The 24,445-nt window shown below is 50.9% G+C and overlaps 1 protein-coding gene across 4 annotated transcripts in view; it reads right to left on the reverse strand.

Moving 5' to 3' along the window:
• myo15aa (myosin XVAa) overlaps nt 1-24,445 on the reverse strand; it is a 207,366-nt gene that overhangs the window by 25,807 nt on the left and 157,114 nt on the right. For all 4 annotated transcript variants that reach the window (XM_046334016.1, XM_046334015.1, XM_046334014.1 and 1 more), the window contains 8 exons: nt 20,952-21,067; nt 17,648-17,783; nt 6,211-6,326; nt 5,234-5,352; nt 4,226-4,367; nt 2,978-3,089; nt 930-1,132; nt 418-606 (listed from right to left, as the gene is read on the reverse strand). In XM_046334016.1, coding sequence (XP_046189972.1) covers nt 418-606; nt 930-1,132; nt 2,978-3,089; nt 4,226-4,367; nt 5,234-5,352; nt 6,211-6,326; nt 17,648-17,783; nt 20,952-21,067 — 1,133 coding nt within the window. The remainder of the gene's footprint in view (nt 1-417; nt 607-929; nt 1,133-2,977; nt 3,090-4,225; nt 4,368-5,233; nt 5,353-6,210; nt 6,327-17,647; nt 17,784-20,951; nt 21,068-24,445) is intronic.

Genomic DNA, 24,445 nt, shown 5'->3' on the forward strand with positions numbered 1-24,445 from the left:
TGTTGTCTGTAGGACAGTACAGGGGATGTGTATCTGTTGTCTGTAGTACAGTACAGGGGATGTGTATCTGTTGTCTGTAGTATAGTACAGGGGATGTGTATCTGTTGTCTGTAGTACAGGGGATGTGTATCTGTTGTCTGTAGTACAGTACAGGGGATGTGTATCTGTTGTCTGTAGTACAGTACAGGGGATGTGTATCTGTTGTCTGTAGTACAGGGGATGTGTATCTGTTGTCTGTAGTACAGTACAGGGATGTGTATCTGTTGTCTGTAGTACAGGGATGTGTATCTGTTGTCTGTAGTATAGTACAGGGGATGTGTATCTGTTGTCTGTAGTACAGTACAGGGGATGTGTATCTGTTGTCTGTAGTACAGTACAGGGGATGTGTAACTCAACAGGTTGCTGTGTGTTTCTCACCTTAGAGTATGTAACCATGTCAGCTGGTTCTCTGCTCTCCTTCCCCTTCCTGGTCTTCAGCTGGTCCCTGTGTCTCTGAGCCCGTCTGTAGTACTTCCTGGAGAACTCCTCCATGGTGTACTGACTGGCCTGTAGAGGCAGTCCCTCTAGATGGAGACTGCTGCTGTCCTCACCATACCCTACCACAGCCTGACACACACACACGCGCGCACACGCACACACACACACACACACACACACACACACACACACACACACACACACACACACACACACACACACACACACACACACACACACACACACACACACACACACACACACACACACCGCACACACACAGAATATTAGAGAGTGAATGTACGCATGTCTGCATGTAGCATGTACTGTGTGTGTGTGTGTGTGTGTGTGTGTGTGTGTGTGTGTGTGTGTGTGTGTGTGTGTGTGTGTGTGTGTGTGTGTGTGTGTGTGTGTGTGTGTGTGTGTGTGTGTGTGTGTGTGTGTGTGTGTACCTCTGTGTTGAGGTCCAGTTCATGGGCGGCGACAGTAGAGCCCATCGCCACGGCGATTGCAGCGGAGGCGGCAACACGGCCGTGTCTGTCACGAGGCTCCGCCCTCTCAGCAGGGAGAACCAGGAAGTCTGGAGCGGCCACCGGCTGAACACACTCACCTGGAAACACACCCCACCGTCCGTACACCGCCCCGTACCGCCAGCCTACACACACGCGCACACACACACAGAGTTATAACACACCGTGCAAATTCACCAGCATCACTGCCCGTACACCACCAGACTACAAACACACGCAAGCACATGCACATGCGCGCGCGTGCACACACACACACACAGTTTTCAATTTCCAGCCACCTACTCTTTTTCCACTTTAAATGAACTAGGCTACTTTTTAATTTAAAAGTTTCAATTCACGCGTCTGTCGATTCCTCTCCCGCTAGAATGAACGATATGCATCTTCTCTGCGCGAGCGATGACAGGTGTTGTCCCGCTGTCTGTCCTGCCTCCCGGGAACAATTTGAGTATGCTGTAGTTGGTTGTAGTTAGATTTCTTTACACAGAGGAGGGAGAGAGCATGATATGCTGGTGAATTTGCACGTCCCATGTAATGTAATGCTGCGTTCAAGACAACTGGGAACTCGAAAATCTCTGAACTTCAGTGAGTTCAAGGCAACTGGGAACTCGGGAATCTCTGACTTCCATTTTACATTTACATTTAAGTCATTTAGCAGACGCTCTTACCCAGAGCGACTTACAAATTGGTGCATTCACCTTATGACATCCAGTGGAACAGCCACTTTACAATAGTGCATCTAAATCTTTTAGGGGGGGGGGTGAGAAGGATTACTTATCCTATCCTAGGTATTCCTTAAAGAGGTGGGGTTTCAGGTGTCTCCGGAAGGTGGTGATTGACTCCGCTGTCCTGGCGTCGTGAGGGAGTTTGTTCCACCATTGGGGGGCCAGAGCAGCGAACAGTTTTGACTGGGCTGAGCGGGAACTGTACTTCCCCCAGATCCCAGAAATGTTCCATACTCACAAAAACTTTATTTCTCTCAAATTTTGCCACAGATGTCTCAAGTTTTGAGGGAGCGTGCAATGGGCATGCTGACTGCAGGAATGGCCACCAGATCTGTTGCCAGAAACGTGTCCATAAAGCACTAGACAGCAGCCCAGTCTGAATCCAGACTTTAGCTCAGTGGGACTAGACAGTCCCAACAGCAGCCCAGTCTGAACAGCAGCCCAGTCTGAATCCAGACTTTAGCTCAGTGGGACTAGACAGCAGCCCAGTCTGAATCCAGACTTTAGCTCAGTGGGACTAGACAGTCCCAACAGCAACCCAGTCTGAATCCAGACTTTAGCTCAGTGGGACTAGACAGCAGCCCAGTCTGAATCCAGACTTTAGCTCAGTGGGACTAGACAGCAGCCCAGTCTGAATCCAGACTTTAGCTCAGTGGGACTAGACAGCAGCCCAGCCTGGATCCAGACTTTAGCTCAGTGGGACTAGACAGCAGCCCAGTCTGAATCCAGACTTTAGCTCAGTGGGACTAGACAGTCCCAACAGCAGCCCAGTCTGAATCCAGACTTTAGCTCAGTGGGACTAGACAGCAGCCCAGTCTGGATCCAGACTTTAGCTCAGTGGGACTAGACAGTCCCAACAGCAGCCCAGTCTGGATCCAGACTTTAGCTCAGTGGGACTAGACAGCAGCCCAGTCTGGATCCAGACTTTAGCTCAGTGGGACTAGACAGCAGCCCAGTCTGGATCCTAGTTGTTTCCTCACACAGCAACCAGAACACAAGCAAACAGGACGGAGTGTTAGTCACATGCAGTCAACCACACACACACAGGCCCCACCCACACACAGGCCCCACCCACACACAGGCCCCACCCACCAAACTCAGGAGTATCTCTCTTTAGTTCCTCCAGCAACATGACCTTCTTCCTGACGATGCAGCCGTAGCATCGGCCTACACCACACAATACAATGAGCAACAGAGCTAACACAATGGGGTCGTGTGTGTATCTGTGTGTGTGTGTGCGTGTCTCACCCTCCTCCAGCCCCTCCACGCTGTGTAGTCTGATGATGTCTCCCTTGTGGAAGCTGAGCAGAGTTCTGTCCTCTGTGATGTAGTTCCTCACTGCGACCACATACTCAGAGTCCTGGGGAAAAAAACAGCCCATTTGTCCAAATCAATCTGGACGCAGAAAAAGGGTGATAATGTGTCCATCCTTTCTATCAGGTTGTAGAGTGAAGCCTGGTGTCCTGTTGAATGAACAGAATCACTTTCCTACCTGTCTCACCCTCTAACCTGTTTCACCCTCTAACCTGTCTAACCTGTCTCACCCTCTAACCTGTCTCACCCTCTGACCTGTCTCACCCTCTAACCTGTCTCACCCTCTAACCTGTCTCACCCTCTGACCTGTCTCACCCTCTGACCTGTCTCACCCTCTAACCTGTCTCACCCTCTAACCTGTCTAACCTGTCTCACCCTCTAACCTGTCTCACCTGTCTCACTCTCTAACCTGTTTCATCCTCTAACCGGTCTCACCCCCTAACCTGTTTCACCTGTCTCACTCTCTAACCTGTTTCACCCTCTAACCTGTCTCACCCTCTAACCTGTCTAACCTGTCTCACCCTCTAACCTGTCTAACCTGTCTCCCCCTCTAACCTGTCTAACCTGTCTCACCCTCTAACCTGTTTCACCTGTCTCACCCTCTAACCTGTCTCACCCTCGAACCGGTTTCACCTGTCTCACCCTCTAACCTGTTTCACCCTCTAACCTGTCTCACCCTCTAACCTGTTTCACCCTCTAACCTGTCTCACCCTCTAACCTGTCTCACCCTCTAACCTGTCTCACCCTCTAACCTGTCTCACCCTCTATCCTGTCTCACCCTCTATCCTGTCTCACCCTCTATCCTGTCTCACCCTCTATCCTGTCTCACCCTCTTGTCTGTTTCACCCGCTAACCTGTCTCACCCTCTAACCTGTCTCACCCTCTAACCTGTCTCACCTTCTAACCTGTCTCACCCTCTAACCAGTCTCACCCTCTAACCAGTCTCACCCTCTAACCAGTCTCACCCTCTAACCTGTCTAACCTGTCTAACCTGTCTAACCTGTCTCACCCTCTAACCTGTCTAACCTGTCTCACCCTCTAACCTGTCTAACCTGTCTCAGCCTCTAACCTGTCTAACCTGTCTCACCCTCTAACCTGTTTAACCTGTCTCACCCTCTAACCTGTCTAACCTGTCTCAGCCTCTAACCTGTCTAACCTGTCTCACCCTCTAACCTGTCTCACCTTCTTCAGTTCTGTGATGAAGTAGTCCACCATGTGTTTAACCTGTGGAGCCTTGGCGGAGAACAGAATCAGCTTCTCGTTGGTCAGGTTAAACTCCAACATGTTCTTAGATGGAATGGACACAAACAGGATGTCCGCGTAACTATGGAAACAAAAACAGAAACAAACAGAGCTTTACCTTGTCAGCTTGGGGATTCAATCCAGCAACCTTTCGGGTTACTGGCCCAAAACTCTAACCACTAGGCTACCTGCGGCCCCATGTGTATGTGTGTGTGTGTTCAGTTTGTTATATCTGGAGTACTTCTCCTGTCCTATTTGGTGTCCTGTGTGAATTTAAGTACGCTTTCTCTAATTCTCTCTTTCTTTCTTTCTCTCTCTCGGAGGACCTGAGCCCTAGGACCATGCCCCAGGACTACCTGACATGATGACTCCTTGCTGTCCCCAGTCCACCTGGCCATGCTGCTGCTCCAGTTTCAACTGGCCTGGGCCCTAGGACCATGCCTCAGGACTACCTGACATGATGACTCCTTGCTGTCCCCAGTCCACCTGACTGTGCTGCTGCTCCAGTTTCAACTGTTCTGCCTTATTATTATTTGACCATGCTGGTCATTTATGAACATTTGAACATCTTGGCCATGTTCTGTTATAATCTCCACCCGGCACAGCCAGAAGAGGACTGGCCACCCCTCATAGCCTGGTTCCTCTTTAGGTTTCTTCCTAGGTTTTGGCCTTTCTAGAGAGTTTTTCCTAGCCACGGTGCTTCGACACCTGCATTGCTTGCTGTTTGGGGTTTTAGGCTGGGTTTCTGTACAGCACTTTGAGATATCAGCTGATGTACGAAGGGCTATATAAATACATTTGATTTGATTTTGGATTTGATTTGTGTGTGTGTGTGTTAATGTGTGTGTGTGTGTGTGTGTTAATGTGTGTGTGTGTGTGTGTTAATGTGTGTGTGTGTGTGTTAATGTGTGTGTGTGTGTGTGTGTTAATGTGTGTGTGTGTGTGTACCTGTAAGGGTGTAGCACTCTGAAGTAGTCTGGGACAACAGAGCTGCTTCTCACCATCTTCAGCAGCTTGATGCCTCGATGAGACACAGAGACCACCTGCACCCCAGTACCCACACTGCCCTGCAACACACACACACACACACACACACACACACACACACACACACACACACACACACACACACACACACACACACACACACACACACACACACACACACACACACACACACACACACACACACACACACAGTTATGAGACCACCTGCACCCCAGTACCCACACTGCCCTGCAACACACACACACACACACACACACACACACACACACACACACACACACACACACACACACACACACACACACACACACACACACACACAGTTATGAGACCACCTGCACCCCAGTACCCACACTACCCTGCAACACACACACACACACAGTTATGAGACCACCTGCACCCCAGTACCCACACTGCCCTGCAACACACACACTATGTCAACATGAACAGGCTCACACACACACAGTTATGTTGCGACCTCTACCCAACACCTAGCGACCTCTACCCAACACCTAGCGACCTCTACCCAACACCTAGCGACCTCTCCCCAACACCTAGCGACCTCTCCCCAACACCTAGCGACCTCTACCCAACACCTAGCGACCTTAACCCAACACCTAGCGACCTCTACCCAACACCTAGCGACCTCTACCCAACACCTAGCGACCTCTACCCAACACCTAGCGACCTCTACCCAACACCTAGCGACCTCTACCCAACACCTAGCGACCTCTCCCCAACACCTAGCGACCTCTACCCAACACCTAGCGACCTCTACCCAACACCTAGCGACCTCTACCCAACACCTAGCGACCTCTACCCAACACCTAGCGACCTCTACCTAACACCTAGCGACCTCTACCCAACACCTAGCGACCTCTATATATAGGCTCACACACACACACAGAGACACTCACCGAGGCAGGGAAGAGTCGGGAGAAATATATTTCCCAGGAGTCTCTGGCCATCGTCACGATCTTCTTCTTCACACTCTCATCCTGTGTGGCTCCATCCTGACCCACCTGGTGCTCCACTACACACACACACACACACACACACACACACACACACACACACACACACACACACACACACACACACACACACACACACACACACACACACACACACACACACACACACACACACACACACACAGTAGTGTTGTATGGTGGGTTGTAGTGTTGTGTGGTGGGTTGTGGTGTTGTGTGGTGGGTTGTGGTGTTGTGTGGTGGGTTGTAGTGTTGTGTGGTGTTGTGTGTGGGTTGTAGTGTTGTGTGGTGGGTTGTGGTGTTGTGTGGTGGGTTGTGGTGTTGTGTGGTGGGTTATGGTGTTGTGTGGTGGGTTGTAGTGTTGTGTGGTGGGTTATGGTGTTGTGTGGTGGGTTATGGTGTTGTGTGGTGGGTTGTAGTGTTGTGTGGTGGGTTGTGGTGTTGTGTGGTGGGTTGTGGTGTTGTGTGGTGGGTTGTGGTGTTGTGTGGTGTTGTGTGGTGGGTTGTAGTGTTGTGTGGTGGGTTGTAGTGTTGTGTGGTGGGTTGTGGTGTTGTGTGGTGTTGTGTGGTGGGTTGTGGTGTTGTGTGGTGGGTTGTGGTGTTGTGTGGTGTTGTGTGGTGGGTTGTGGTGTTGTGTGGTGGGTTGTAGTGTTGTGTGGTGGGTTGTGTGGTGGGTTGTGGTGTTGTGTGGTGGGTTGTGTGGTGGGTTGTGGTGTTGTGTGGTGGGTTGTGTGGTGGGTTGTGGTGTTGTGTGGTGGGTTGTGGTGTTGTGTGGTGGGTTGTAGTGTTGTGTGGTGGGTTGTGGTGTTGTGTGGTGGGTTGTAGTGTTGTGTGGTGGGTTGTGTGGTGGGTTGTGTGGTGGGTTGTGGTGTGTGTGGTGGGTTGTAGTGTTGTGTGGTGGGTTGTGGTGTTGTGTGGTGGGTTGTGTGGTGGGTTGTGGTGTTGTGTGGTGGGTTGTAGTGTTGTGTGGTGGGTTGTGGTGTTGTGTGTGGGTTGTGGTGGGTTGTGTGGTGGGTTGTAGTGTTGTGTGGTGGGTTGTGGTGTTGTGTGGTGGGTTGTGGTGTTGTGTGGTGGGTTGTAGTGTTGTGTGGTGGGTTGTGGTGTTGTGTGGTGGGTTGTGGTGTTGTGTGGTGGGTTGTGTGGTGGGTTGTGGTGTTGTGTGGTGGGTTGTGGTGTTGTGTGGTGGGTTGTGTGGTGGGTTGTGTGGTGGGTTGTGGTGTTGTGTGGTGGGTTGTGTGGTGGGTTGTGGTGTTGTGTGGTGGGTTGTGGTGTTTGTGGTGGGTTGTGGTGTTGTGTGGTGGGTTGTGGTGTTGTGTGGTGGGTTGTGGTGTTGTGTGGTGGGTTGTGGTGTTGTGTGGTGGGTTGTGTGGTGGGTTGTAGTGTTGTGTGGTGGGTGTGGTGTTGTGTGGTGGGTTGTGGTGTTGTGTGGTGGGTTGTGTGGTGGGTTGTGTGGTGGGTTGTAGTGTTGTGTGGTGGGTGTGGTGTTGTGTGGTGGGTTGGTGTTGTGTGGTGGGTTGTGTGGTGGGTTGTGGTGTTGTGTGGTGGGTTGTGTGGTGGGTTGTGTGGTGGGTTGTGGTGTTGTGTGGTGGGTTGTAGTGTTGTATGGTGGGTTGTAGTGTTGTGTGGGTGGGTTGTGGTGTTGTGTGTGGGTTGTGGTGTTGTGTGGTGGGTTGTAGTGTTTTGTGGTGGGTTGTGGTGTTGTGTGGTGGGTTGTAGTGTTGTGTGGTGGGTTGTAGTGTTGTGTGGTGGGTTGTGGTGTTGTGTGGTGGGTTGTGGTGTTGTGTGTGGGTTGTGTGGTGGGCTGTGTGGTGGGGTTGTGGTGTTGTGTGGTGGGTTGTGGTGTTGTGTGGTGGGTTGTGGTGTTGTGTGGGTGGGTTGTGTGGTGGGTTGTGTGGTGGGTTGTGGTGTTGTGTGGTGGGTTGTGGTGTTGTGTGGTGGGTTGTGGTGTTGTGTGGTGGGTTGTGTGGTGGGTTGTGGTGTTGTGTGGTGGGTTGTGGTGTTGTGTGGTGGGTTTCTAGTGTTGTGTGGTGGGTTGTAGTGTTGTGTGGTGGGCTGTAGTGTTTTGTGGTGGGTTGTGTGGTGGGTTGTGGTGTTGTGGGTGGGTTGTGTGGTGGGTTGTAGTGTTGTGTGGTGGGTCAGGTGTTGTGTGGTGGGTTCTAGTGTTTTGTGGTGGGTCAGGTGTTGTGTGGTGGGTTGATGGTGTTGTGTGGTGGGTTGTGTGGTGGGTTGTGTGGTGGGCTGTGTGGTGGGTTGTAGTGTTGTGTGGTGGGTTGTAGTGTTTTGTGGTGGGTTGTGGTGTTGTGTGGTGGGTTGTGGTGGGTTGTGTGGTGGGTTGTGGTGTTTTGTGGTGGGTTGTAGGGTTGTGTGGTGGGTTGTAGTGTTGTGGTGGGTTGTAGTGTTGTGGTGGCTGTGTGGTGGGTTGTAGTGTTGTGTGGTGGGTTGTGGTGTTGTGTGGTGGGTTCTAGTGTTTTGTGGTGGGTTGTGGTGTTGTGTGGTGGGCTTGATGGTGTTGTGTGGTGGGTTGTGTGGTGGGTTGTGTGGTGGGTTGTGTGGTGGGTTGTAGTGTGTTGTGTGGTGGGCTGTAGTGTTTTGTGGTGGGTTGTGGTGTTGTGTGGTGGGTTGTGGTGGGTTGTGTGGTGGGTTGTGGTGTTTTGTGGTGGGTTGTAGTGTTGTGTGGTGGGTTGTAGTGTTGTGTGGTGGGTTGTAGTGTTGTGTGGTGGGTTGTAGTGTTGTGTGGTGGGTTGTGGTGTTGTGTGGTGGGTTGTGGTGTTGTGTGGTGGGTTGTGTGGTGGGTTGTGTGGTGGGTTGTGGTGTTGTGTGGTGGGTTGTGGTGTTGTGTGGTGGGTTGTGGTGTTGTGTGGTGGGTTGTGTGTTGTGTGGGTGGGTTGTGGTGTTGTGTGGTGGGTTGATGGTGTTGTGTGGTGGGTTGTGTGGTGGGTTGTGTGGTGGGTTGTGTGGTGGGTTGTAGTGTTGTGTGGTGGGTTGTGGTGTTGTGTGGTGGGTTGTGGTGTTGTGTGGTGGGTTGTGTGGTGGGTTGTGTGGTGGGCTGTGTGGTGGGTTGTAGTGTTGTGTGGTGGGTTGTAGTGTTGTGTGGTGGGTTGTAGTGTTGTGTGGTGGGTTGTGTGGTGGGTTGTGTGGTGGGTTGTGGTGTTGTGTGGTGGGTTGTAGTGTTGTGTGGTGGGTTGTGTGGTGGGTTGTGGTGTTGTGTGGTGGGTTGTAGTGTTGTGTGGTGGGTTGTGGTGGGTTGTGTGTGGGTCTCTAGTGTTGTGTGGTGGGTTGTGGTGTTGTGTGGTGGGTTGGTGCTGTGTGGTGGGTTGTGGTGGGTTGTGTGGTGGGTTGTAGTGTTGTGTGGTGGGTTGTGGTGGGTTGTGTGGTGGGTTGTAGTGTTGTGTGGTGGGTTGTGGTGTTGTGTGGTGGGTTGTAGTGTTGTGTGGTGGGTTGTGTGGTGGGTTGTGGTGTTGTGTGGTGGGTTGTAGTGTTGTGTGGTGGGTTGTGTGGTGGGTTCTAGTGTTGTGTGGTGGGTTGTGGTGTTGTGTGGTGGGTTGTGGTGTTGTGTGGTTTTGTGGTGGGTTGTGGTGTTGTGTGGTGGGTTGTAGTGTTGTGTGGTGGGTTGTGGTGTTGTGGGTGGGTTGTGGTGTTGTGTGGTGGGTTGTGGTGTTGTGTGGTGGGTTCTAGTGTTGTGTGGTGGGTTCTAGTGTTGTGTGGTGGGTTGTGGTGTTGTGTGGTGGTTGTGTGGTGGGTTGTGGTGTTGTGTGGTGGGTTGTAGTGTTGTGTGGTGGGTTGTATGTGTTGTGTGGTGGGTTGTGGTGGGTTGTGTGGTGGGTTGTAGTGTTGTGTGGTGGGTTTATGGTGTTGTGTGGTGGGTTGTGGTACAGTGTGTGGTGGGTTGTAGTGTTGTGTGGTGGGTTGTGGTGTTGTGTGGTGGGTTGTGGTGTTGTGTGGTGGGTTCTAGTGTTTTGTGGTGGGTTGTGGTGTTGTGTGTGTGGTTGTGGGTTGTGGTGGTGTGGTGGGTTGTGTGGTGGGTTGTAGTGTTGTGTGGTGGGTTGTGGTGTTGTGTGGTGGGTTGTGGTGTTGTGTGGTGGGTTGTGTGGTGGGTTGTGTGGTGGGTTGTAGTGTTGTGTGGTGGGTGTGGTGTTGTGTGGTGGGTTGTGGTGTTGTGTGGTGGGTTGTGTGGTGGGTTGTGGTGTTGTGTGGTGGGTTGTGTGGTGGGTTGTGTGGTGGGTTGTGGTGTTGTGGTGGGTTGTAGTGTTGTATGGTGGGTTGTAGTGTTGTGTGGTGGGTTGTGGTGTTGTGTGGTGGGTTGTGGTGTTGTGTGGTGGGTTGTAGTGTTTTGTGGGTGGGTTGTGGTGTTGTGTGGTGGGTTGTGGTGTTGTGTGGTGGGTTGTAGTGTTGTGTGGTGGGTTGTGGTGTTGTGTGGTGGGTTGTGGTGTTGTGTGGTGGGTTGTGTGGTGGGTTGTGTGGTGGTGGGTTGTGGTGTTGTGTGGTGGGTTGTGGTGTTGTGTGGTGGGTTGTGGTGTTGTGTGGTGGGTTGTGTGGTGGGTTGTGTGGTGGGGTTGTGGTGTTGTGTGGGGGGTTGTGGTGTTGTGTGGTGGGTTGTGGTGTTGTGTGGTGGGTTGTGGTGGGTTGTGGTGTTGTGTGGTGGGTTGTGGTGTTGTGTGTGGGTTGTGGTGTTGTGTGGTGGGTCAGGTGTTGTGTGGTGGGTTGTGTGGTGGGTTCTAGTGTTTTGTGGTGGGTTGTGGTGTTGTGTGGTGGGTTGATGGTGTTGTGTGGTGGGTTGTGTGGTGGGTTGTGTGGTGGGTTGTGTGGTGGGTTGTAGTGTTGTGTGGTGGGTTGTAGTGTTTTGTGGTGGGTTGTGGGTGTTGTGTGGTGGGTTGTGGTGGGTTGTGTGGTGGTTGTGGTGTTTTGTGGTGGGTTGTAGTGTTGTGTGGTGGGTTGTAGTGTTGTGTGGTGGGTTGTAGTGTTGTGTGGTGGGTTGTAGTGTTGTGTGGTGGGTTGTGGTGTTGTGTGGTGGGTTGTGGTGTTGTGTGGTGGGTTGTGTGGTGGGTTGTGTGGTGGGTTGTGGTGTTGTGTGGTGGGTTGTGGTGTTGTGTGGTGGGTTGTGGTGTTGTGTGGTGGGTTGTGGTGTTGTGTGGTGGGTTGTGGTGTTGTGTGGTGGGTTGATGGTGTTGTGTGGTGGGTTGTGTGGTGGGTTGTGTGGTGGGTTGTAGTGTTGTGTGGTGGGTTGTGGTGTTGTGTGGTGGGTTGTGGTGTTGTGTGGTGGGTTGTGTGGTGGGTTGTGTGGTGGGTTGTAGTGTTGTGTGGTGGGTTGTAGTGTTGTGTGGTGGGTTGTAGTGTTGTGTGGTGGGTTGTGTGGTGGGTTGTGTGGTGGGTTGTGGTGTTGTGTGGTGGGTTGTGTGGTGGGTTGTGTGGTGGGTTGTGTGGTGGGTTGTAGTGTTGTGTGGTGGGTTGTGGTGTTGTGTGGTGGGTTGTGGTGTTGTGTGGTGGGTTGTAGTGTTGTGTGGTGGGTTGTAGTGTTGTGTGGTGGGTTGTGGTGTTGTGTGGTGGGTTGTGTGGTGGGTTGTGTGGTGGGTTGTGTGGTGGGTTGTAGTGTTGTGTGGTGGGTTGTGGTGTTGTGTGGTGTTGTGTGGTGGGTTGTGGTGTTGTGTGGTGGGTTGTGGTGTTGTGTGGTGGGTTGTAGTGTTGTGTGGTGGGTTGTGGTGTTGTGTGGTGGGTTGTGGTGTTGTGTGGTGGGTTGTGGTGTTGTGTGGTGGGTTGTGTGGTGGGTTGTGGTGTTGTGTGGTGGGTTGTGTGGTGGGTTGTAGTGTTGTGTGGTGGGTGTGGTGTTGTGTGGTGGGTTGTGGTGTTGTGTGGTGGGTTGTGTGGTGGGTTGTGTGGTGGGTTGTAGTGTTGTGTGGTGGGTGTGGTGTTGTGTGGTGGGTTGTGGTGTTGTGTGGTGGGTTGTGTGGTGGGTTGTGGTGTTGTGTGGTGGGTTGTGTGGTGGGTTGTGTGGTGGGTTGTGGTGTTGTGTGGTGGGTTGTAGTGTTGTATGGTGGGTTGTAGTGTTGTGTGGTGGGTTGTGGTGTTGTGTGGTGGGTTGTGGTGTTGTGTGGTGGGTTGTAGTGTTTTGTGGTGGGTTGTGGTGTTGTGTGGTGGGTTGTAGTGTTGTGTGGTGGGTTGTAGTGTTGTGTGGTGGGTTGTGGTGTTGTGTGGTGGGTTGTGGTGTTGTGTGGTGGGTTGTGTGGTGGGTTGTGTGGTGGGTTGTGGTGTTGTGTGGTGGGTTGTGGTGTTGTGTGGTGGGTTGTGGTGTTGTGTGGTGGGTTGTGTGGTGGGTTGTGTGGTGGGTTGTGGTGTTTTGTGGTGGGTTGTGGTGTTGTGTGGTGGGTTGTGGTGTTGTGTGGTGGGTTGTGTGGTGGGTTGTGGTGTTGTGTGGTGGGTTGTGGTGTTGTGTGGTGGGTTGTGGTGTTGTGTGGTGGGTTGTGGTGTTGTGTGGTGGGTTCTAGTGTTTTGTGGTGGGTTGTGGTGTTGTGTGGTGGGTTGATGGTGTTGTGTGGTGGGTTGTGTGGTGGGTTGTGTGGTGGGTTGTATGGTGTGTTGTAGTGTTGTGTGGTGGGTTGTAGTGTTTTGTGGTGGGTTGTGGTGTTGTGTGGTGGGTTGTGGTGGGTTGTGTGGTGGGTTGTGGTGTTTTGTGGTGGGTTGTAGTGTTGTGTGGTGGGTTGTAGTGTTGTGTGGTGGGTTGTAGTGTTGTGTGGTGGGTTCTGGTGTTGTGTGGTGGGTTCTAGTGTTGTGTGGTGGGTTGTGGTGTTGTGTGGTGGGTTGTGTGGTGGGTTGTGTGGTGGGTTGTGGTGTTGTGTGGTGGGTTGTGGTGTTGTGTGGTGGGTTGTGGTGTTGTGTGGTGGGTTGTGGTGTTGTGTGGTGGGTTGTGGTGTTGTGTGGTGGGTTGATGGTGTTGTGTGGTGGGTTGTAGTGTTGTGTGGTGGGTTGTGGTGTTGTGTGGTGGGTTGTGGTGTTGTGTGGTGGGTTCTAGTGTTTTGTGGTGGGTTGTGGTGTTGTGTGGTGGGTTGTGTGGTGGGTTGTGGTGTTGTGTGGTGGGTTGTGTGGTGGGTTGTAGTGTTGTGTGGTGGGTGTGGTGTTGTGTGGTGGGTTGTGGTGTTGTGTGGTGGGTTGTGTGGTGGGTTGTGTGGTGGGTTGTAGTGTTGTGTGGTGGGTGTGGTGTTGTGTGGTGGGTTGTGGTGTTGTGTGGTGGGTTGTGTGGTGGGTTGTGGTGTTGTGTGGTGGGTTGTGTGGTGGGTTGTGTGGTGGGTTGTGGTGTTGTGTGGTGGGTTGTAGTGTTGTATGGTGGGTTGTAGGTGTTGTGTGGTGGGTTGTGGTGTTGTGTGGTGGGTTGTGGTGTTGTGTGGTGGGTTGTTGAGTGTTTTGTGGTGGGTTGTGGTGTTGTGTGGTGGGTTGTAGTGTTGTGTGGTGGGTTGTAGTGTTGTGTGGTGGGTTTGTGGTGTTGTGTGGTGGGTTGTGGTGTTGTGTGGTGGGTTGTGTGGTGGGTTGTGTGGTGGGTTGTGGTGTTGTGTGGTGGGTTTGTGGTGTTGTGTGGTGGGTTGTGGTGTTGTGTGGTGGGTTGTGTGGTGGGTTGTGTGGTGGGTTGTGGTGTTGTGTGGTGGGTTGTGGTGTTGTGTGGTGGGTTGTGGTGTTGTGTGGTGGGTTGTGTGGTGGGTTGTGGTGTTGTGTGGTGGGTTGTGGTGTTGTGTGGTGGGTTGTGGTGTTGTGTGGTGGGTTGTGGTGTTGTGTGGTGGGTTCTAGTGTTTTGTGGTGGGTTGTGGTGTTGTGTGGTGGGTTGATGGTGTTGTGTGGTGGGTTGTGTGGTGGGTTGTGTGGTGGGTTGTGTGGTGGGTTGTAGTGTTGTGTGGTGGGTTGTAGTGTTTGTGGTGGGTTGTGGTGTTGTGTGGTGGGTTGTGGTGGGTTGTGTGGTGGGTTGTGGTGTTTTGTGGTGGGTGGGTTGTAGTGTTGTGTGGTGGGTTGTAGTGTTGTGTGGTGGGTTGTAGTGTTGTGTGGTGGGTTGTAGTGTTGTGTGGTGGGTTGTGGTGTTGTGTGGTGGGTTGTGGTGTTGTGTGGTGGGTTGTGTGGTGGGTTGTGTGGTGGGTTGTGGTGTTGTGTGGTGGGTTGTGGTGTTGTGTGGTGGGTTGTGGTGTTGTGTGGTGGTGTTGGGTGGTGTTGTGTGGTGGGTTGTGGTGTTGTGTGGTGGGTTGATGGTGTTGTGTGGTGGGTTGTGTGGTGGGTTGTGTGGTGGGTTGTGTGGTGGGTTGTAGTGTTGTGTGGTGGGTTGTGGTGTTGTGTGGTGGGTTGTGGTGTTGTGTGGTGGGTTGTGTGGTGGGTTGTGTGGTGGGTTGTGTGGTGGGTTGTAGTGTTGTGTGGTGGGTTGTAGTGTTGTGTGGTGGGTTGTAGTGTTGTGTGGTGGGTTGTGGTGGTGGGTGGGTTGTGTGGTGTGGGTTGTGGTGTTGTGTGGTGGGTTGTGTGGTGGGTTGTGTGGTGGGTTGTGTGGTGGGTTGTAGTGTTGTGTGGTGGGTTGTGGTGTTGTGTGGTGGGTTGTGGTGTTGTGTGGTGGGTTGTAGTGTTGTGTGGTGGGTTGTAGTGTTGTGTGGTGGGTTGTGGTGTTGTGTGGTGGGTTGTGTGGTGGGTTGTGTGGTGGGTTGTGTGGTGGGTTGTAGTGTTGTGTGGTGGGTTGTGGTGTTGTGTGGTGTTGTGTGGTGGGTTGTGGTGTTGTGTGGTGGGTTGTGGTGTTGTGTGGTGGGTTGTAGTGTTGTGTGGTGGGTTGTAGTGTTGTGTGGTGGGTTTGTGGTGTTGTGTGGTGGGTTGTGTGGTGGGTTGTGTGGTGGGTTGTGTGGTGGGTTGTAGTGTTGTGTGGTGGGTTGTGGTGTTGTGTGGTGTTGTGTGGTGGGTTGTGGTGTTGTGTGGTGGGTTGTGGTGTTGTGTGGTGGGTTGTAGTGTTGTGTGTTGTGGGTTGTGGTGTTGTGTGGTGGGTTGTGGTGTTGTGTGGTGGGTTGTGGTGTTGTGTGGTGGGTTGTGGTGTTGTGTGGTGGGTTGTGGTGTTGTGTGGTGGGTTGTGGTGTTGTGTGGTGGGTTGTAGTGTTGTGTGGTGGGTTGTGGTGTTGTGTTGTGTGGGTTGTGGTGTTGTGTGGTGGGTTGTGGTGTTGTGTGGTGGGTTGTGTGGTGGGTTGTGTGGTGGGTTGTGTGGTGGGTTGTAGTGTTGTGTGGTGGGTTGTGGTGTTGTGTGGTGGGTTGTGGTGTTGTGTGGTTGGGTGTTGTGTGTGTTGTGTGTTTGTGTGGGTTGTAGTGTTGTGTGGTGGGTTGTGGTGTTGTGTGGTGGGTTGTGGTGTGTTGTGTGGTGGGTTGTGGTGTTGTGTGGTGGGTTGTGTGGTGGGTTGTAGTGTTGTGTGGTGGGTTGTGGTGTTGTGTGGTGGGTTGTAGTGTTGTGTGGTGGGTTGTGTGGTGGGTTGTGTGGTGGGTTGTAGTGTTGTGTGGTGGGTTGTAGTGTTGTGTGGTGGGTTGTGTGGTGGGTTGTGGTGTTGTGTGGTGGGTTGTGGTGTTGTGTGTTGTGGGTGGGTGTGTGGTGGGTTGTGTGGTGGGTTGTGGTGTTGTGTGGTGGGTTCTAGTGTTTGTGTGGTGGGTTGTGGTGTTGTGTGGGTGGGTTTGTAGTGTTGTGTGGTGGGTTGTGTGGTGGGTTGTGTGTTGGGTTGTAGTGTTGTGTGGTGGGTTGTAGTGTTGTGTGGTGGGTTGTGGTGTTGTGTGGTGGGTTGTGGTGTTGTGTGGTGGGTTGTGGTGTTGTGTGGTGGGTTGTAGTGTTTTGTGGTGGGTTATGGTGTTGTGTGGTGGGTTGTGGTGTTGTGTGGTGGGTTGTGGTGTTGTGTGGTGGGTTGTGGTGTTGTGTGGTGGGTTGTGTGGTGGGTTATGGTGTTGTGTGGTTGGTTGTGGTGTTGTGTGGTGGGTTGTAGTGTTGTGTGGTGGGTTGTGTGGTGGGTTGTGTGGTGGGTGGGTTGTGTGGTGGGTTGTGGTGTTGTGTGGTGGGTTGTGTGGTGGGTTGTGTTGTGTGGTTGTTGTGTGGTGGGTTGTGGTGTGTGTGGGTTGGTGGGTTGTGGTGTTGTGTGGTGGGTTGTGGTGTTGTGTGGTGGGTTGTGGTGTTGTGTGGTGGGTTGTAGTGTTTTGTGGTGGGTTGTGGTGTTGTGTGGTGGGTTGTGGTGTTGTGTGGTGGGTTGTGGTGTTGTGTGGTGGGTTCTAGTGTTTTGTGGTGGGTTGTGGTGTTGTGTGGTGGGTTGTGGTGTTGTGTGGTGGGTTGTGGTGTTGTGTGGTGGGTTGTGGTGTTGTGTGGTGGGTTGTGGTGTTGTGTGGTGGGTTGTGGTGTTGTGTGGTGGGTTGTGTGGTGGGTTGTGTGGTGGGTTGTGTGGTGGGTTGTAGTGTTGTGTGGTGGGTTGTGGTGTTGTGTGGTGGGTTGTGGTGTTGTGTGGTGGGTTGTGGTGTTGTGTGGTGGGTTCTAGTGTTTTGTGGTGGGTTGTGGTGTTGTGTGGTGGGTTGTGTGGTGGGTTGTGGTGTTGTGTGGTGGGTTGTGGTGTTGTGTGGTGGGTTGATGGTGTTGTGTGGTGGGTTGTAGTGTTGTGTGGTGGGTTGTGTGGTGGGTTGTGTGGTGGGTTGTGGTGTTGTGTGGTGGGTTGTGTGGTGGGTTGTGTGGTGGGTTGTGGTGTTGTGTGGTGGGTTGTAGTGTTGTGTGGTGGGTTGTGGTGTTGTGTGGTGGGTTGTGTGGTGGGTTGTGGTGTTGTGTGGTGGGTTGTGTGGTGGGTTGTGGTGGGTTGTGTGGTGGGTTCTAGTGTTTTGTGGTGGGTTGTGGTGTTGTGTGGTGGGTTGTGGTGTTGTGTGGTGGGTTGTGGTGTTGTGTGGTGGGTTGTAGTGTTGTGTGGTGGGTTGTGGTGTTGTGTGGTGGGTTGTGGTGTTGTGTGGTGGGTTGTGTGGTGGGTTGTAGTGTTGTGTGGTGGGTTGTGGTGTTGTGTGGTGTTGTGTGGTGGGTTGTGGTGTTGTGTGGTGGGTTGTGTGGTGGGTTGTAGTGTTGTGTGGTGGGTTGTGGTGTTGTGTGGTGTTGTGTGGTGGGTTGATGGTGTTGTGTGGTGGGTTGTGGTGTTGTGTGGTGGGTTGTGGTGTTGTGTGGTGGGTTGTGGTGTTGTGTGGTGGGTTCTAGTGTTTTGTGGTGGGTTGTGGTGTTGTGTGGTGGGTTGTAGTGTTTTGTGGTGGGTTGTGGTGTTGTGTGGTGGGTTGTAGTGTTTTGTGGTGGGTTGTGGTGTTGTGTGGTGGGTTGATGGTGTTTTGTTTCATTTTGATGGTGTTTTGTGGTGGTTCTAATGGTTGGTACCGAACAGAGCCTTCATCTTGGCCCTCTCCTCCTGAGTGATGCGGATGCAGGCCTCTGAGAAGGTGTCGTGGACTATCTGTCTGAACAGTAGCTCCAGCAACAGAGGAGTGTTGAAGTTGTCTTTAGGGTAGAACACCTGCAATACCACAACATCAACATAGACAACATAGCAGAGGAGTGTTGAAGTTGTCTTTAGGGTAGAACACCTGCAGTACCACAACATCAACATAGACAACATAGCAGAGGAGTGTTGAAGTTGTCTTTAGGGTAGAACACCTGCAATACCACAACATCAACATAGACAATATCAAGACTTGGAATGAGCTCATTGGTTGGACAAACAATTATTTTACTTGTTCCTAATTGGCTTGAAGGATCGTGACTGATTGATACCTTCCTCAGGTAAATCTCTCAGGGTGTGTTAGTGTGTGTACCTCCTTCCTCAGGTAAATCTCTCAGGGTGTGTTCGTGTGTGTACCTCCTTCCTCAGGTAAATCTCGCAGGGTGTGTTAGTGTGTGGGCCCCTCCTTCCTCAGGTAAATCTCTCAGGGTGTGTTAGTGTGTGGGCCCCTCCTTCCTCAGGTAAACCCCTCAGGGTGTGTTAGTGTGTGGGCCCCTCCTTCCTCAGGTAAATCTCCCAGGGTGTGTTAGTGTGTGGGCCCCTCCTTCCTCAGGTAAATCTCTCAGGGTGTGTTAGTGTGTGTACCTCCTTCCTCAGGTAAATCTCTCAGGGTGTGTTAGTGTGGGCCCCTCCTTCCTCAGGTAAATCTCTCAGGGTGTGTTAGTGTGTGGGCCCCTCCTTCCTCAGGTAAATCTCTCAGGGTGTGTTAGTGTGTGTACCTCCTTCCTCAGGTAAATCTCCAGGGAGTGTTAGTGTGTGGGCCCCTCCTTCCTCAGGTAAATCTCCAGGGTGTGTTAGTGTGTGGGCCCCTCCTTCCTCAGGTAAATCTCCCAGTGTGTGTTAGTGTGTGGGCCCCTCCTTCCTCAGGTAAATCTCCCAGGGTGTGTTAGTGTGTGGGCCCCTCCTTCCTCAGGTAAATCTCTCAGGGTGTGTTAGTGTGTGTACCTCCTTCCTCAGGTAAATCTCTCAGGGTGTGTTAGTGTGTGTACCTCCTTCCTCAGGTAAATCTCTCAGGGTGTGTTAGTGTGTGTACCTCTTTCCTCAGGTAAATCTTCCAGGGTGTGTTAGTGTGTGGGCCCCTCCTTCCTCAGGTAAATCTCCCAGGGTGTGTTAGTGTGTGGGCCCCTCCTTCCTCAGGTAAATCTCCCAGGGTGTGTTAGTGTGTGGGCCCCTCCTTCCTCAGGTAAATCTCTCAGGGTGTGTTAGTGTGTGTACCTCTTTCCTCAGGTAAATCTCCCAGGGTGTGTTAGTGTGTGGGCCCCTCCTTCCTCAGGTAAATCTCTCAGGGTGTGTTCGTGTGTGTACCTCCTTCCTCAGGTAAATCTCTCAGGGTGTGTTAGTGTGTGTACCTCTTTCCTCAGGTAAATCTTCCAGGGTGTGTTAGTGTGTGGGCCCCTCCTTCCTCAGGTAAATCTCCCAGTGTGTGTTAGTGTGTGGGCCCCTCCTTCCTCAGGTAAATCTCCCAGGGTGTGTTAGTGTGTGGGCCCCTCCTTCCTCAGGTAAATCTCCCAGGGTGTGTTAGTGTGTGTACCTCCTTCCTCAGGTAAATCTCTCAGGGTGTGTTAGTGTGTGGGCCCCTCCTTCCTCAGGTAAATCTCTCAGGGTGTGTTAGTGTGTGTACCTCTTTCCTCAGGTAAATCTCCCAGGGTGTGTTAGTGTGTGTACCTCTTTCCTCAGGTAAATCTTCCAGGGTGTGTTAGTGTGTGTACCTCCTTCCTCAGGTAAATCTCTCAGGGTGTGTTAGTGTGTGTACCTCTTTCCTCAGGTAAATCTCTCAGGGTGTGTTAGTGTGTGTACCTCTTTCCTCAGGTAAATCTCTCAGGGTGTGTTAGTGTGTGTACCTCCTTCCTCAGGTAAATCTCCCAGGGTGTGTTAGTGTGTGTACCTCTTTCCTCAGGTAAATCTCTCAGGGTGTGTTCGTGTGTGTACCTCCTTCCTCAGGTAAATCTCGCAGGGTGTGTTAGTGTGTGGGCCCCTCCTTCCTCAGGTAAATCTCTCAGGGTGTGTTAGTGTGTGGGCCCCTCCTTCCTCAGGTAAACCCCTCAGGGTGTGTTAGTGTGTGGGCCCCTCCTTCCTCAGGTAAATCTCCCAGGGTGTGTTAGTGTGTGGGCCCCTCCTTCCTCAGGTAAATCTCTCAGGGTGTGTTAGTGTGTGTACCTCCTTCCTCAGGTAAATCTCTCAGGGTGTGTTAGTGTGGGCCCCTCCTTCCTCAGGTAAATCTCTCAGGGTGTGTTAGTGTGTGGGCCCCTCCTTCCTCAGGTAAATCTCTCAGGGTGTGTTAGTGTGTGTACCTCCTTCCTCAGGTAAATCTCCAGGGAGTGTTAGTGTGTGGGCCCCTCCTTCCTCAGGTAAATCTCCAGGGTGTGTTAGTGTGTGGGCCCCTCCTTCCTCAGGTAAATCTCCCAGTGTGTGTTAGTGTGTGGGCCCCTCCTTCCTCAGGTAAATCTCCCAGGGTGTGTTAGTGTGTGGGCCCCTCCTTCCTCAGGTAAATCTCTCAGGGTGTGTTAGTGTGTGTACCTCCTTCCTCAGGTAAATCTCTCAGGGTGTGTTAGTGTGTGTACCTCCTTCCTCAGGTAAATCTCTCAGGGTGTGTTAGTGTGTGTACCTCTTTCCTCAGGTAAATCTTCCAGGGTGTGTTAGTGTGTGGGCCCCTCCTTCCTCAGGTAAATCTCCCAGGGTGTGTTAGTGTGTGGGCCCCTCCTTCCTCAGGTAAATCTCCCAGGGTGTGTTAGTGTGTGGGCCCCTCCTTCCTCAGGTAAATCTCCCAGGGTGTGTTAGTGTGTACCTCCTTCCTCAGGTAAATCTCTCAGGGTGTGTTAGTGTGTGGGCCCCTCCTTCCTCAGGTAAATCTCTCAGGGTGTGTTAGTGTGTGTACCTCTTTCCTCAGGTAAATCTCCCAGGGTGTGTTAGTGTGTGTACCTCTTTCCTCAGGTAAATCTTCCAGGGTGTGTTAGTGTGTGTACCTCCTTCCTCAGGTAAATCTCTCAGGGTGTGTTAGTGTGTGTACCTCTTTCCTCAGGTAAATCTCTCAGGGTGTGTTAGTGTGTGTACCTCTTTCCTCAGGTAAATCTCTCAGGGTGTGTTAGTGTGTGTATCTCCTTCCTCAGGTAAATCTCCCAGGGTGTGTTAGTGTGTGTACCTCTTTCCTCAGGTAAATCTCTCAGGGTGTGTTAGTGTGTGTACCTCTTTCCTCAGGTAAATCTTCCAGGGTGTGTTAGTGTAAGTGTAGTGTTCTTCACTGCTCCTGTGGTGTAGCTGGGTCTGGCTGGTCTCTTCCTCTACAGGCAACTCTCTGGACACTATAAACACACACACAAACACCAACACATAAACACACGCAAGAAAAATGAAAATGGTCTGGTTGTAGTTCAGGTCTGGTTGTAGTTCAGGTCTGGTTATAGTTCAGGTCAGGTTATAGTTCAGGTCTGGTTATAGTTCAGGTCTGGTTATAGTTCAGGTCTGGTTGTAGTTCAGGTCTGGTTATAGTTCAGGTCTGGTTATAGTTCAGGTCTGGTTGTAGTTCAGGTCTGGTTGTAGTTCAGGTCTGGTTGTAGTTCAGGTCTGGTTATAGTTCAGGTCTGGTTATAGTTCAGGTCTGGTTGTAGTTCAGGTTGTAGTTCAGGTCTGGTTGTAGTTCAGGTCTGGTTATAGTTCAGGTCTGGTTATAGTTCAGGTCTGGTTATAGTTCAGGTCTGGTTGTAGTTCAGGTCTGGTTATAGTTCAGGTCTGGTTGTAGTTCAGGTCTGGTTATAGTTCAGGTCTGGTTATAGTTCAGGTCTGGTTATAGTTCAGGTCTGGTTATAGTTCAGGTCTGGTTATAGTTCAGGTCTGGTTGTAGTTCAGGTCTGGTTATAGTTCAGGTCTGGTTATAGTTCAGGTCTGGTTATAGTTCAGGTTGTAGTTCAGGTCTGGTTATAGTTCAGGTTATAGTTCAGGTCTGGTTATAGTTCAGGTCTGGTTATAGTTCAGGTCTGGTTATAGTTCAGGTCTGGTTATAGTTCAGGTCTGGTTATAGTTCAGGTCTGGTTATAGTTCAGGTCTGGTTATAGTTCAGGTCTGGTTATAGTTCAGGTCTGGTTGTAGTTCAGGTTATAGTTCAGGTTATAGTTCAGGTTATAGTTCAGGTCTGGTTATAGTTCAGGTCTGGTTGTAGTTCAGGTCTGGTTATAGTTCAGGTCTGGTTGTAGTTTAGGTCTGGTTGTAGTTCAGGTCTGGTTGTAGTTCAGGTCTGGTTGTAGTTCAGGTCTGGTTATAGTTCAGGTCTGGTTATAGTTCAGGTCTGGTTATAGTTCAGGTCTGGTTATAGTTCAGGTCTGGTTGTAGTTCAGGTCTGGTTGTAGTTCAGGTCTGGTTGTAGTTCAGGTCTGGTTATAGTTCAGGTCTGGTTGTAGTTCGGGTTATAGTTCAGGTCTGGTTGTAGTTCAGGTCTGGTTATAGTTCAGGTCTGGTTGTAGTTCAGGTCTGGTTATAGTTCAGGTCTGGTTGTAGTTCAGGTCTGGTTGTAGTTCAGGTCTGGTTATAGTTCAGGTCTGGTTGTAGTTCAGGTCTGGTTATAGTTCAGGTTGGTTGTAGTTCAGGTCTGGTTATAGTTCAGGTCTGGTTGTAGTTCAGGTCTGGTTATAGTTCAGGTCTGGTTATAGTTCAGGTCTGGTTATAGTTCAGGTCTGGTTATAGTTCAGGTCTGGTTATAGTTCAGGTCTGGTTGTAGTTCAGGTTCAGGTCTGGTTATAGTTCAGGTCTGGTTATAGTTCAGGTCTGGTTATAGTTCAGGTCTGGTTGTAGTTCAGGTCTGGTTAGTTCAGTTCAGGTCTGGTTATAGTTCAGGTCTGGTTATAGTTCAGGTCTGGTTGTAGTTCAGGTCTGTTCAGGTTGTAGTTCAGGTCTGGTTATAGTTCAGGTCTGGTTATAGTTCATTCAGGTCTGGTTATAGTTCAGGTCTGGTTATAGTTCAGGTCTGGTTGTAGTTCAGGTCTGGTTGTAGTTCAGGTCTGGTTATAGTTCAGGTCTGGTTATAGTTCAGGTCTGGTTATAGTTCAGGTCTGGTTATAGTTCAGGTCTGGTTATAGTTCAGGTCTGGTTATAGTTCAGGTCTGGTTATAGTTCAGGTCTGGTTATAGTTCAGGTCTGGTTATAGTTCAGGTCTGGTTATAGTTCAGGTCTGGTTATAGTTCAGGTCTGGTTGTAGTTCAGGTTGGTTATAGTTCAGGTCTGGTTATAGTTCAGGTCTGGTTATAGTTCAGGTCTGGTTATAGTTCAGGTCTGGTTATAGTTCAGGTCTGGTTATAGTTCAGGTCTGGTTGTAGTTCAGGTCTGGTTGTAGTTCAGGTCTGGTTATAGTTCAGGTCTGGTTATAGTTCAGGTCTGGTTATAGTTCAGGTCTGGTTATAGTTCAGGTCTGGTTATAGTTCAGGTTATAGTTCAGGTCTGGTTGTAGTTCAGGTCTGGTTGTAGTTCAGGTCTGGTTGTAGTTCAGGTCTGGTTATAGTTCAGGTCTGGTTATAGTTCAGGTCTGGTTGTAGTTCAGGTCTGGTTGTAGTTCAGGTCTGGTTGTAGTTCAGGTCTGGTTGTAGTTCAGGTCTGGTTATAGTTCAGGTCTGGTTATAGTTCAGGTCTGGTTATAGTTCAGGTCTGGTTGTAGTTCAGGTCTGGTTGTAGTTCAGGTCTGGTTATAGTTCAGGTCTGGTTATAGTTCAGGTCTGGTTGTAGTTCAGGTCTGGTTATAGTTCAGGTCTGGTTGTAGTTCAGGTCTGGTTATAGTTCAGGTCTGGTTATAGTTCAGGTCTGGTTATAGTTCAGGTCTGGTTATAGTTCAGGTCTGGTTATAGTTCAGGTCTGGTTATAGTTCAGGTCTGGTTATAGTTCAGGTCTGGTTGTAGTTCAGGTTATAGTTCAGGTCTGGTTGTAGTTCAGGTCTGGTTGTAGTTCAGGTCTGGTTATAGTTCAGGTCTGGTTATAGTTCAGGTCTGGTTGTAGTTCAGGTTATAGTTCAGGTCTGGTTATAGTTCAGGTTGTAGTTCAGGTCTGGTTATAGTTCAGGTCTGGTTGTAGTTCAGGTTATAGTTCAGGTCTGGTTGTAGTTCAGGTCTGGTTGTAGTTCAGGTCTGGTTATAGTTCAGGTCTGGTTATAGTTCAGGTTGTAGTTCAGGTTATAGTTCAGGTCTGGTTGTAGTTCAGGTTGGTTAGTTCAGGTCTGGTTATAGTTCAGGTCTGGTTATAGTTCAGGTCTGGTTATAGTTCAGGTCTGGTTATAGTTCAGGTCTGGTTATAGTTCAGGTCTGGTTATAGTTCAGGTCTGGTTATAGTTCAGGTCTGGTTATAGTTCAGGTTATAGTTCAGGTCTGGTTGTAGTTCAGGTCTGGTTATAGTTCAGGTCTGGTTGTAGTTCAGGTTATAGTTCAGGTCTGGTTATAGTTCAGGTCTGGTTGTAGTTCAGGTCTGGTTGTAGTTCAGGTCTGGTTGTAGTTCAGGTTGTAGTTCAGGTCTGGTTATAGTTCAGGTCTGGTTGTAGTTCAGGTTATAGTTCAGGTCTGGTTATAGTTCAGGTTGTAGTTCAGGTCTGGTTATAGTTCAGGTCTGGTTATAGTTCAGGTTGTAGTTCAGGTCTGGTTATAGTTCAGGTCTGGTTATAGTTCAGGTCTGGTTATAGTTCAGGTCTGGTTATAGTTCAGGTTGTAGTT

Source organism: Oncorhynchus gorbuscha, unplaced genomic scaffold (assembly GCF_021184085.1).
Source record: "Oncorhynchus gorbuscha isolate QuinsamMale2020 ecotype Even-year unplaced genomic scaffold, OgorEven_v1.0 Un_scaffold_557, whole genome shotgun sequence".
NCBI classification, from domain to species: domain Eukaryota; kingdom Metazoa; phylum Chordata; class Actinopteri; order Salmoniformes; family Salmonidae; genus Oncorhynchus; species Oncorhynchus gorbuscha.